Here is a 12,957-nt window from a genome sequence, read left to right as displayed (position 1 = left end):
GTGTAGGAAGAATGAAGGAACACAAACTACCCCTCACCTGTGATTTCTCTCTCTCTCAGCCTCCCTGCAGGATGCAACAGCCTCAGCTGCTGGAAGCTACCCAGCCTCAGGTAATGTCTGTGGTTCTTAATTGCTAAGTATAACCTGTGTTGGCAAAGACAAGTTACCCCTGGATAGACCATGCTGAAGAGCAGCGATCCCTGGAAGATGCTTTCTCTACTTTAAAATGTATCTATTTAAAAAGAAACCCGCCACCCAAGTGCTCTGACTTCCTCATGCTTCCATGGGGCTGGGGTCCCTGTGCTCACACCATAGCAGGCTGGAAAGAGGGACTCCACTGGAGCCATAAACCAGATGGTCTTTGAGGTACAGAGTCCACCAAGAGCCGACTGAGTGTGAGATCTGTTTGACACTTATCAAGATGTGTAATTGTCTCCTTTTCTATCTGTCCTCAGCATCTTTTCCAGAACCTACAGAGGTGCCCACATACACAGGTAACCTTTTCCTCATTCCTCAGTTGCCTTCCCTTTGTAGAGGGTTAGCTCAGAAAACTGCAGCATGGCTGGGGGAGACACACCCCCTCCATGGCCTCCAGCCACGGAAATGGCTGCTGCCGAGGAGGGCTGGGAACATGTAGCCTCACCTGGAAAACCTGTGATTGGAAAGTGAGAGGAAAGAAGTTGTGAGATACAAGAAAGGCTTTTGGGCATTGTGAAGTCTGAGCCCTTCCAGGCAATCCATCAACACCCTGCTTAATCCTTGCAATGTCCTCATTGCTCCAAATCAGCCAAACGGGGGACTTGCCATGACCAGCCGCATCCACCTGAAATTATGAATCCCAGAGCAGCCACATCATGGATTTGCTACCACATCCATCTTCCCCCCATTTACAGCTGAGTGTAACAAGTGATGGCGTGAGTGTGCCAGGGGCCGTCTCTAAATCACAGAGCAGCCCGAGGGCCACTTGGCAGTTCTGTCCTCAACGCTCACTTGCTCCATGTATAAACCAGGCTGTTTTCTAATCTGTGTCATCGCTAGGTCCACGTTGGTGCCAACTCTCCATTAATTTAGTAACTACATTTTAATGTACCTTTGTGCCTCAATGTCTTGAGGTGGGAGTTTTGAGGCAGAGACTTTGTCTTATTCACCACTGAACCCTCCCTTAGTACCCAAAACAATACCGAGCACATTAAAGGCAAAATAAACATAGTTAGGATTTAAAACAAAAAAAAGGTTATGGGGGCTGGTAAGAAAACCAGCCTCTGGGAAGGCTAGGGGCACCTTGCTGGCCCACATCTCCATCCGTTCCTGCTGTGAGCTCTCCAGCTGTGTTCAGAGCATATCCAGTCCCTCCTCTTGTTGTAACACTTCCCTTTGAATACGGGGTTCAGTCTTCAATGACTGTCCTGCACATTCCCTGGACAGGGAGCTGTTGTCGTCACTTGACCGACACATGCCAAGGACATGCAGGAGTTTTGCACACACCCACGGCAATTCTTGGGCACATGATGGTTTTTAGTGAACAATCCAACCAAGTGTCAACCTTGAATGTCAGAACCAAGACTTCAGAACACAGAGGGAGCAGGAAGGCCCCTTCTCTCCGCTGTGTGATACCAGCGGGCAAAGGAACAAAAGCGTTACCTAACCCATTGCAACCTCAAAAATCACTGGAAGGAGTGCCCAAGGCACACATTAATGGAATTAATAGATAATTCGTTATCAGCAAGTCAGTGTCGACTGCCAGGAGAGATGGGCTCTTCGGATGAGGCTTGATGGGGTCCTTGTTTGGACCGTCCTCCAAGGTCTGGGCCTGCGGCTGGTGAACGGGTCGAGCAGGTGTGAGGGCCGAGTGGAGGTCTACCACGCCGACACCTGGGGTACCGTGTGTGACGACAGCTGGTCCATCGAGGACGCCCACGTGGCCTGTAGGCAGCTCGGCTGTGGCCTGGCCGTGTCTGTGCTCCCGGGGGCCAGCTTCAGCCCCGGGTCAGGCAGCATGCTCCTGGGCGACATCAACTGCACGGGCAGCGAGGCGTCCCTGGACCAGTGCCCTCACGGAGACTGGTTCGCCCACAACTGCAGGCACCACGAGGACGTCGGCATCATTTGCTCAGGTGAGCATGGCCTCTCTGGACCAGTCACAGGGCTGCCCCGGCCAGGCTGGCATCTGCAGATAAAGTCTGCCACTGCCCCCATGATCTTGACCTTCCCTGGGCCCAGGACAGAGGGGTTCTGTCCTAACTCTGAAACGTCCGCCTGCTGATATGTGGGCGAGTATTCAATGGTTCATCCTTGTAAAACAAAGTAAGGGTGCCTATAAAGTTGCTGAGAGAATTAAATTAGATATACCATGTAGAGCTCTCAGCCACGCTCCAGACACACCATCCACACACAGACCTGCTAACTGGCACGGCTGTTTTAGTTACTATGGCAAATTCTGCCAGCCTGATGCCTCAGCGTGTTTGCCAGGCCATGCAACCCCTAACTGGCCATAGAAGCCCAGAAAGGGCAGCCCTAGGAGCTCAGGGGCCACTGTTCCCGTGAGTCCCCATCCTGCTCTTAGTCATGAGTCCTGTGTGTCTCCTTTATCTCACCAGATTCTGCAGCAGCTGCACAAGCAGGTATCTGTGAGTTCACGCCCGTGTGACTGCTCGTTGGTGACCAGCCATCTAGTTCAAGGCCCTCTCCCTGGGTCCCTTACCAGCCCTGGGTCCCGGCCGCTCTTATCCCCACCCCCCCAGAGCTTCGACCACTGTCCCCCTCCCCATGCAGCCCTGCTCTACAGCCAGAGGAAGGTGCTTGTGGGTGCCCACAGGTGCTATCACCCCTTCCAGGTGCAGACCTGTGCTTAGCAGCCCCCACCCAACGTAGCGGGTCAGGGCCTGGTGGCCAGAGGCCTTCTGGCAGGCCCTGCTCCTCTGCCAGCAGCATGACCTGTGACCCAGGGTGCCGCGGCTGAGCCCTGGGACCCAGACAAGACGCCCAGCCCAACAGCCACATTGGCACAGTCCCAGTGACAATTTTGCTGCTTATTGTTTTGCTCTTAGTCAGCCCAGCTGTGAGCCCGAGTCACATTTCAGGTGGTACCTGTTGACTAGAGCCTGGGGGGGTAGTTTTCAGGCATATTCGGGCACGTGACTTGGGTGAATTTGAGAAGAGCGGATCCCGCGGTCTGCAGGGAGTGTGCTCATGGTGCTCTTTTTCCCTCTCATGTGCTTAGTTTCTTCAGCTGCTGAGGAGCAGGCACCCGCTTTCCAGCCAATAGGTACTCATTCCATTCTTACATTTGATACGGTTTTTTTCTTGGGATGCACCAGCTTGCCCTGCAGGGCCCTGTGCCGCATGACCAGGCGGTGGCTGACATGGCGGGTCTCCCCAACCTCCTCCATCACCCCCCTGTAGAGACTTATCATTTCTAGGTTGAAGCAAAGAGAACTTAAATTTCTTTTGAGAACTTCCTGATAACCTTTGAAAGACCTGGGTTAGAAAAGCAATGTCTGTGCTCTACAAGCACAGCTGAACTGTCTGGAATTTTTAGAGACACACTCTGAGAAGAAAAGTGGTCAGTGATGAACATGCATGTCTTCTCTAATCCAACATGTGGCCTGAAGCCCCATAAAGAAACTATCCAGGAGGGGAAAAGCAGTTGGAAAGCAAATCATTAGTGGATATTCCTAAATGAAATGAGATGTCTGAGGTGAAGAGGTTAAGGAGGGGGACGTGGGGGTGAGGGAAGAGTTTGCACGCGCTCAGGCGCCATATGTCAGCTTAGCTGGGGGATTTGCTCTATCCCTTCTCTTGGCCATTGCAAAAAAGAAAGAAAGTAGAAGATTGTGTCAGAGCCTCTGTGACCCAGGTGGGAAAGACTTTCTTCACCAAACACCAGAGGAAGTTTAGAAACAGAAGAGGCAGGTTCCGGCTTCCTGTGTCTGGCCTGAAGCCGGCGCATTCCAGGCTAGAATCCTCCAGCTGGAAACATCCCTCGCTTGAGGTGGGAAGGGACCTCCTCAAGCTGCCCTGGCTCTCGCCTGCAGACCTGCCGGAGGTGAGGCTGGCAGACGGCAGCGGCAGGTGCAAGGGCCGCGTGGAGCTGCGCCACAACGGCACGTGGGGGACGGTGTGTGACGACCTCTGGGGCCTGCCGGCGGCGCAGGTGGTGTGCCGGCTGCTGGGCTGCGGGATCGCGCTGGCAGCCCCCAGGAGCAGCCTGTTTGGGGATGGCTCCGGCCCCATTTTCCTGGACAACGTGAGGTGCACGGGCAACGAGACCAACCTGGGGCGGTGCCAGCACCTCGGCCTGTCCGTCCATAACTGCGGGCACCACGAGGACGCCGGGGCCGTCTGCTCAGGTACTTCCCAAGCCCCAGCCCAGGGTCCTCTCCCAAGCAGCGGAGTCTCGTCTGTCAGGCAGGTCAACCTGAGAGGCTTGGGGTTGCAGATCCGGGAATGGCTTGTCCTGGTTCATCTGGAAATTTCGCAGGTGTAGCCTTGAAAGCCCCTTGTCCCAGGACCCCCCTCAGATTCAGACCCAAGCCATTGTCCCCACTAGTCCCCAGTGCACCCCATACCACAGCCTGTTCCAGGCTCAGAAGAGAAGAGAACTTCTGAACAAAATAGAGCCAGAAGGTTGGCCCCAGCCCTCAGATGGTTTTTATTTCCCAGGATGGTTTTCCTGTGTGTCTCAGTGTCACTGATTTCTCGTGAAGATACATGTCGGTGACCGGGCTGGGTGAACTCTCCCGCTCGGTCAGCTGCCTGAGCGGGGGCCTTCTCGCCAGCAGGGGTGATTTCACACACCTATTCGGAAAAACCGAGCGAACGCTTTAAAGCCTTCCTCAGCCGCCTTTTGTTGCTAAATAACATGGGACAAGCGTCTGCAGTTCCCGCCACTGCCAAGTGGTTCCTCGGAGAGTGGACCAGGGTCCAAGATGGGGTGACAATGAATGCGGGGTGAGGGTCTGCCTGTCCCCCTCTGTAGTTTGGCAAAAGAGTATTTAGTGCGGCCGGTTTCTTTTCCTCTCAAAAGAGTATATGGTGCTTCAAACAAGTCACGGGGTGTTAAAGGCTGTTCTCCTGGGGGCTCTTGACGACTCCTCCCGGGAAAATGAAACTCGTTGCTTCATCTAGGGCAGATAAGCCAGGGTCCCACCTGGCCAGGCAGGTGATCCTGAGGCTCTACCTGTTGTGACTCGGTCTCCCCTGTGACGGTGCCAGACGTTCTCACCTCCACGCTGCGCGGCGTGGAATCGTGCGCCCAGGCCGTTAGTGTCTCTTGGGTGGTTTGTCAATTCACTCATGTTCGCCTCCACTAACATCAACTCTCTCTTTTAGCAACTGACGAGGCCCCAGACTCAGTAGAGGCTGCTCCTACAGTCGGTAATCCTTCCCCGGTTTCTTTCACGGCGTCCTGGTTATTGAATCCTGGTGGTGGATGCCCTGAGTGGTGGCCGGTGGTGCCCATGCAGATCCGTGCCTCCCTGGGGCTGAGCAAACCAGGGCTGAGGCTAGGGAGGGGGCTGCAGAGCGGACGGCTGTCTCGCTCTGGGTCTCTCACACGTCTGAGACTTGGCATCTCAACCAGGCAATGGACACGCTTAGCCCAAAGGAAATCACGCAGAGTTGAGTCTGTTGTTGCTTAGAGCAGTTTGATGACTCAGCTCTAAAATAGATATTTAACCTTGTCCTCATAAACACCGTGCTTGCAATCCAGAGATGATAACGCTGGGATAAAATGTATTGTGGGAATCAGAATAGCCTGGGAGAGCCGGTCACTGCAGTAGGGCCTGGAAGAGGAAGCAAGAGTTCCTGGGGGGCTGGAATCTAGGGTTTGAGAGGGGAAGAACTAAAGAAAAGGCCCCTTAGAAACTCCTGCGGGAAGAAGGGCGGGCCGTCCGGTAATAACCAAGTCTCCCCAGATCTGCCCGTCATCAGGCTGGTGGACGGGAGGAGCCGCTGCGAGGGCCGCGTGGAGCTGCAGCATGACGGCGCGTGGGGCACCGTGTGCGACGACCTCTGGGACATCGGCGCCGCCCACGTGGTGTGCCGGCAGCTGGGCTGCGGGGAGGGCATCGGCGCCCTGGGGAACGGCCACTTCGGGGAGGGTGTGGGCAGCATCCTTCTGGACGACGTGCAGTGCCAGGGCAACGAGACCACCCTGGGCCAGTGCCAGCACCTGGGCCTGTCCATCCACAACTGCGGCCACCACGAGGACGCTGGGGTCATCTGCTCAGGTGCTCACACTTGCTTGCTCCCGAGCCTGCCAGGGCCGCGACCCTGGGGTGAGACCCGGAAATGAACCAAACTCAGGGTCCATGTCGACACGGGTCCCGGGGGCTCTTGGTGACTTTTGGGCTCTCCGTGTGCTGTTTCCCCTATGCTTGCCCCAAGACCCACATGCTCACTTGGAGCCCTCGGTCTCTGCCACCCCCCAGGAATGACCATATTTCCTCTGTTAACCACCCACGGGTGTAATTGTGGTTCCTGGTCTTTGGCTAAAGTAGGTTTGAGCTTTAAAGCTGACTTTGTAGTTCGGGGAGCGAGGGGGATTCCGTGAGCACAGCCCAGTTCCTCCCCCTACGCCCCGCGTGAAGGCTCGTCGCTGCTTCCTTCCCGGGCTCTGGGTCACCTCCTGTCACAGCCCCTCGGTGCTGGGCCATGAGCCAGGCTGTCAAGTGAAAAGGAGGAATCAGCGTTAGAAACCTGGAGTCGGAGTTGGGGTGCTTCCTGGCACCTCGCCACTCTGGAAGACCTTTCCTCTTCACTGGGGCCTTCTGGTCTGCCCGGGGAACTCACAGTCCTCCTAACTAATGAGGGTGATGAACCCCGCTTCCTCCCTCCATGCAGCCCCATCTCTGGTCAGTCTCATCCAAGAAAACAATCATTTTTAATTTCACAACTCAGAAGTCATTTTGTATCCACTTTTAGTATAGTTGAGATATAAATATTTTAATTTAAAAAGTATCTTTAAATTCCCTATTGGGGGTGGGCTATTGTTTGGACTTGATCTTATTTTGGTTTCATTTTTGTTTTCTACTTTCAGCATCAGCCACAGCAATGACCACCTCACCTGGTAATTTCATATTCTTGTTTGCTTTCTATAAACCACATACGCCTAGACTGCCTTGTATGTGGTTAGCATGGGAATTTCTGCCTGGCATGAAACTATCAATCTCATGCTAAGGAGTAGAAGGTATTCACACACCCACTGAATAAAACAGCCTTCAGGCCTCACCTTACATGCACGTCCCATGTGCCCCTCCCTGCCAGGTGTAACGGCAGATCTCTGAGATCAGGTCACAGTGCCATGAGGATGGCCAGTGAGCTCGTTTTTTTTTAACAGTCACAGGACATCAGGCATCTCAGGGAAAATACTCCTCTGATCTGCATTTTTAGAGGTGATAGAGCCACATGGCCCATGTGTGTATTGGCATGTGGCACAGTCCAGGATGGGCACATTTTTACAGGTTTAATGGCTAACTAAGCCGAGAAACACCACCTCCCTCTCTGAGCCGAGAAGCACCACCTCACACTGTGCTAGCACATTACAGTCTCAACAAGTCCTGTGGTGAGGGATCTTTTCTAAACTTTGCTTCATTTTTAGTAGACTGAGGAACCTCCAGACAACTTTCCATAGTGGTTGGACCAGTCTGCACTCCCACCAGCAATGCAGGAGCATTCCTTTTTCTCCACATCCTCACCAGCATTTGTTGTTGCTGGTTTTTTTGATTTGTGCCATTCTTACTGGTGTAAGGTGGTATCTCAGTGTGGTTTTGGTTTGCATTCCCCTGATTATAAGGATGGAATACTATTCAGCAATCAAAAAAGTAAACTAATGCCATTCACAGCAACATGGATGGAGCTAAAAGGAATTATGTTCAGTGAAATAAGTCAGAAGGAAAAAGGAAAATATCAGATGGTTTCATTTATAGGAGGAATATAGAGGAAACAAATAAGACATCAGAGGAAAAAATAATAACAGTATAAACTTGGTGGCTTCACCCAACGTTTCTCAAACTTCTGGAACCTTTCGAGTGGAAATGTGGCACCGCAGGCCTTCGAGTCAGAGATCCTGGGGCAACATCCTGACTTCAGCCTTTGCCAGCTGGCAGCAGCAGGCGGGTCCACTCACCTAACAGAGCCTGAGTGTCCAGTCTGCACAGGACACTGGAGCTCATCCTGGGATGAAGCACACACGTGCCAGCACTGGTGATGGCCACCCGGTGGTCACTCTCCAGAGGGATGTGTGCTGCCGCCTGCCCTGTAATGTCAGCAACCCATGTGTCCTTTTGTGAACTTCCCTCTTGGGACACTTTTGGGGTCATCCTAGGGCTTGTATGGTCACTTTATAGTCAGGTAGGTTGGAGAAATACCATCTCAACTCAAGTCAACTCAAGTTTCTCTGACTGTAAACAGTTATAAAAGTAGTACGGTTCAGATTTCCAAAACCCTGGGCCCCTTTTGCTAGGCTGGGTAGAAAATCACTTCCAAGAAAAGTCAGACAAGAAACAAAGGTCCCTCTTTGGGGTTGGATCTGTGGGAATCAGCCGCCAGGTCTCTCGGGATGGCACTGTCATGGAGGAACACTTCCCGGGAGGTGGAAGGGACCTTAGAGCTTAGTCCAGACCAGAAGTGTCCCACAGGCTGGTCTGAACCACAAATGGGTTTTGATTCAGTCAACAGAGTTTTGCCTTATGATATTTTATTTTCTTAGTACTACTTTTTAAAAAGGAGAGATTTCATATAAAAGTCAAGATTTCAGGCTTTGATGGGCAAACCAGAGGACATAACTAGTAGCATGAATCTTGGCAGGGCACCGTTGGCTGGGGTGGAACAGGGGCAGATCCCCTTTATAGGACACAGACTTTCTAGCTTCCTCCTGGCCAATGCCAGTTATTTCCGCGCCTTCTCAAACTTTAATGTGCAGGTAAATCACCTGGCGATCTTGTTAAAATGCAGATTCTGATTGAGTAGGTCTCCAGTGGGTCCTGAGAGTCTGCATTTCTAACAAGGCAATGCAGATACTGGAGTTCAATGGACTGGCCCTGTGGATGCAACTGTTGTGGCTCAGAGATTTCAAGGGACTTGTTCAAGGTCATGTGATCCGTTACACAAAGAGCAACAACTAGAAGCAAGGTCTCTGGGGTCTGAGACCCAAGTATTACCTCCCCTGTCATTTATTTCCCCCAGCTTAATGAGACAGAGACTAGGAAGACCCAATGTTAACAGAACATAATCAAGTATGAACACAGCTGGGGCATAATTTGTAAACATGGTGATTAAAAAAAAAATTCTTTGTGAAGGAACTTGATTGACAAGGATGGTCTCTAAATGCAATTTTCTTTAACTTTCTTAACAGCTCCTACCTCGATTTTGGCCACAGATTCAGTCCTTACAACTGGTAACAATTTTTCTGCCGATTTGTTCTTATTGTCTATCTAAGGGATATTGTTGTATAAAGTCCTACCTAGACAGTGCAATTGTATTGTTTGTCCAGGGGCCACTTGACTGATTTATTCCCTTAGAAGATAGGCTAGAACCCAGAACGAGGCAGATTAAGGTCCCAATCTTCAAGTTCAAGGGTTGAAGTACACACAGAGACGACTGTTCTTACGTTCTACACACACAGAGCAGTCTGCCTCCTGCTGACTGTCTGTTATCAGAGATGATGACTTGGGGGGTGGGGTACAGGGCCTGGGATGGCCAGACCTCATGGAGGAAGCTCCCTGGCAATACAGGAAATGCTAACAATAATCTGACAGCCACAGAAGGGCCTAGAAACCATTAAATGTCATCAAGCTTTCTGAACATCACTAGTCCTCACACCTTATTTTTTCTAAGAAAAAAGCCTGGTAAATGAGACCCCAGCGAAGGCAGAATTGTGTCTAATCAGAAAGACATTAAAGCTCTCTGATCCATTCTTTAACTTTCCTGTTTGTATTTCAGATTCAGACACACTTTCTACCTGGACAGAAGTGTTTCCTCCCGGTAATGCCCACTGCCCACTGTCCACTGCTCATTGCACATGGGCCAGCAAGCCCCCCCCCCCTATCATGCTGGGGGTTGGGGAGGCCAGGATTATACAGCTTTGGGGCCATGTGGTGTCAGCTTCAAGTTGTCTTTGGCAAGGCACAAGGTGGCAGGGGTCAGGAGAAGAGGGGACCCCCCCGGCCAGGTTGGACTACCTGTCCTGGGTTCTATAGCATCACACACCTGTCCTTCATAGCACTTGTTAATGCCACAATTTGATAGAGTAGGAACCGTGTCTGGTTTTGTTAATTGCTCTACTCCAGCATCTAACACAATGCCTGTCACAGAGTAGATGGATGACTCAAGATTTGTTGACTACATAAATGAGCCCTGTGATTTCTGTGTTAGGAAGAGAAAAGAAAACAAGTTCACTGAAAAGCAAATTGCATTTGGTAAGTTTTGACCAATCATCTTCTCTTATTTCCAGAATCTATGAGTGTTGCCGTAACCACTTCCACAGGTAATATTGATATTATTTTGGACTCCATTCATCGTGCTATAATTTTTTATTCAGTGTTTGCAATGAACTCATTAAACAACTGTGTTTTGCTTGAGTTCTTTGATTCTTTAGAGTTTTTAAATGTGTTGGTAATGACTGACCCACCAGGCCACCCCTGGTAACCAGGCGAACGAATTATGGGCAGCCCAGCCGCCGAGGTTAGTTAGTTTGGCCAATTCGGCCAACTAAACCCAAACAATGAGTCATTCAATGGACAGAGGGTGGTCTAAGGCCAAGCATCCGTGAAGCGTTCTCCTAGAGACCAGCCACCATGTTGTTTTTTGCCAGAATGGTGGGAGTGAAGCCATGGCTTTCGCTGGTTCTCCTCAGACCTTCCCCAACATTCAGGGAATGTGGCCATGAACCAGCTGTGCCCAGGGCAGAACTGTGTCCCTCTGTGAGGGGGCAGAGGTGCCCGAGGTAGCAAGTCACCACTCTTGTACATAGTTCTGAATGGTGCTGTTTGCAGTTATCTGCAATTACAGGTGTGTCTTTGGGTTCAAAAATTTTACAGATGGAGAGTTGGTGGCTAATTGAGGAAGGGGGGAGCAGAGAGTAGAGAGGGTTTCTCCCCTACTCTAAGTGCTGACGCCATTAAGAAACAAAACATCTGAGTCAACACCAAAATGGGGCCTTTATTACGGATAAAATTGGGCTGGAGGGCAACTGTTTAGTACAGGAGACACAGGCAGCTCTCACCCCCTCTTCCCCTCAGCCTGGATCTTGGGATTGCCCATCTAGAGAAAGTTCCAGTCTGCAGAGCTCTCCTGGGTCACTCCCACCCACTGAGGGGAAGGATAGACTGGGGAAAGCAAGTCCCCCATTTACAGAATCTTGGTTAGACTAGCCCCAGACAGTGGAGAAGCTTAAACCAAGAGTTGTTGTGTTATGAACAGGGGAGAAGGAAAGAGTGGTGACCTAGGGGTGGAGGGCTGGCTGGTGGCAATGGAGGACGTGGGCATGCCTGCTATGCTCCCTGTCTGGAGAGGGAGGACTGGCCCGGACAGCCACAATGACCTGACAGCCACCTTGATGTCTCCAGTATCTTCTAGAGCATGTGTGCCAGATACTGCTCTCTTATTGCTGCCTTGTTTTTGTTCATCTACAGCTTCAATCTCAACCACTGCGACTGCCCCAGCAGGTGAGACATCAACTGCTGTCCTATTAAGTGCCTCTTCTTGGAGTTTCATATATCGAACTAGAATTCTCCATGGAAAGTTTGTCCTAATGCAGCCTCAATAAAAAACAGAAATGCAGGGGCCTCCCTGGTAGCTCAGGGGCTAAAGTCTCAGCACTATCAAGCTATCACCAGCCACTGCAACATGATTTCGATCCCTGGCCAGGGAGCTGACCCACATGGCGCAGCAGACCTCTCCTGTCTCCCCACTGCTCCCCTCAGCAGTGTGTTTCAGTCAGTCTAACTACTCTGCTCCCCACTCTGTCTCTGGTGAATCCTCTCACCCCCCACACCTCTGGCCTCCACCCCATTTCTTGAATGCATAAATAAATAAAAATAAATCTTTTTTTAAAAGTCTAAAAAAATGGAAACCCAGGAGTCCTGTCCAGTGGTATTTAAGTTTCTTCTCTTTTTCTGTAGATACCTCTTCCAGTTCAGCAGAAGTGACCTCTCCGTCTGGTAAAGTCTCCCTTATGCTGCTTAAACTAAAGAGACCAGCTTCTTAGCACCACATTCTAGTTAGAAAAGAACCCACTTAATGACCATTTTGACCACAGTGTAAATCTCAGTGAAAAGACAAGAGAAGTGCTGCCTCTCGTTTCTGAGCGTCCTGCTCTCTGTCTATACACAGATGTGCCTCCAACCACAGCAGAGGAGAACACGCCCTCTGGTAATGTTTTCAACATTTCTTAAGTTAAATATGATCAGCCTTCCTAGTTGACAAATGAACATACATGTGCTGAATATCTTGTCCGCAGTCCCCCGTGTAAACAGAAGCCCGTAACCTTCCACAGCACTGAGCCTCCTGTTCCCTCACTCACCGTGCGCACAGGAGTGCCCCTCGGCTGGGGAGCTCTGGGGCCCTCCCCGGTGGTCTTCAGCAGGTCCACCCAAGGGCAGTGACAGCTGGGCCCATGCTGCCACCTGCCTGGCGGTGCTTTGGCCCATCTGGTGCTTCAGACGCAACGTGCTGGACAACTGGGCTGTGAGGACGTGGTTTTGCCCACTCGCACTTCGTTTCTTTCCACGCTGTTGTTCAAACCGAAACACTCCTTGTTCTTTTCACTGACTGAGTTGCTTTTTCTTTGTTTGCAAATACAGCTCCCACTGCATATGAAGAGACTTCCTTGCCAGGTACGCCCTCTGCTCCTGACAGCAGCCATGTGAGTGACAGTGTGGGAAGCCGGCCCAGCAAGACTCCCACAGTAGACGCTTCCTGGCCCCCAGGAGAGGTCAGGGCAGAGAAGGGAAAGGT

The 12,957-nt window shown here is 51.4% G+C and overlaps 1 protein-coding gene across 1 annotated transcript in view; it reads left to right on the top strand.

Moving 5' to 3' along the window:
* The window catches only part of LOC311178160 (scavenger receptor cysteine-rich domain-containing protein DMBT1-like), a gene marked incomplete at both ends in the record, with an annotated part of 61,083 nt that overhangs the window by 36,207 nt on the left and 11,919 nt on the right, over positions 1 to 12,957 (top strand). The window contains 6 exon segments of the mRNA XM_084244536.1: positions 1,724 to 1,764; positions 1,766 to 2,254; positions 2,598 to 2,627; positions 2,742 to 2,815; positions 3,955 to 4,349; positions 5,916 to 6,230. Of these exon segments, the coding sequence (XP_084100662.1) occupies positions 1,724 to 1,764; positions 1,766 to 2,254; positions 2,598 to 2,627; positions 2,742 to 2,815; positions 3,955 to 4,349; positions 5,916 to 6,230 (1,344 nt within the window).

Source organism: Talpa europaea (assembly GCF_964194135.1).
Source record: "Talpa europaea genome assembly, chromosome: 10".
Classification (NCBI taxonomy): Eukaryota; Metazoa; Chordata; class Mammalia; order Eulipotyphla; family Talpidae; genus Talpa; species Talpa europaea.
The sequence above is the reverse complement of the archived record's forward strand: the minus strand, read 5'-3'. Positions and strand labels throughout refer to the sequence as shown.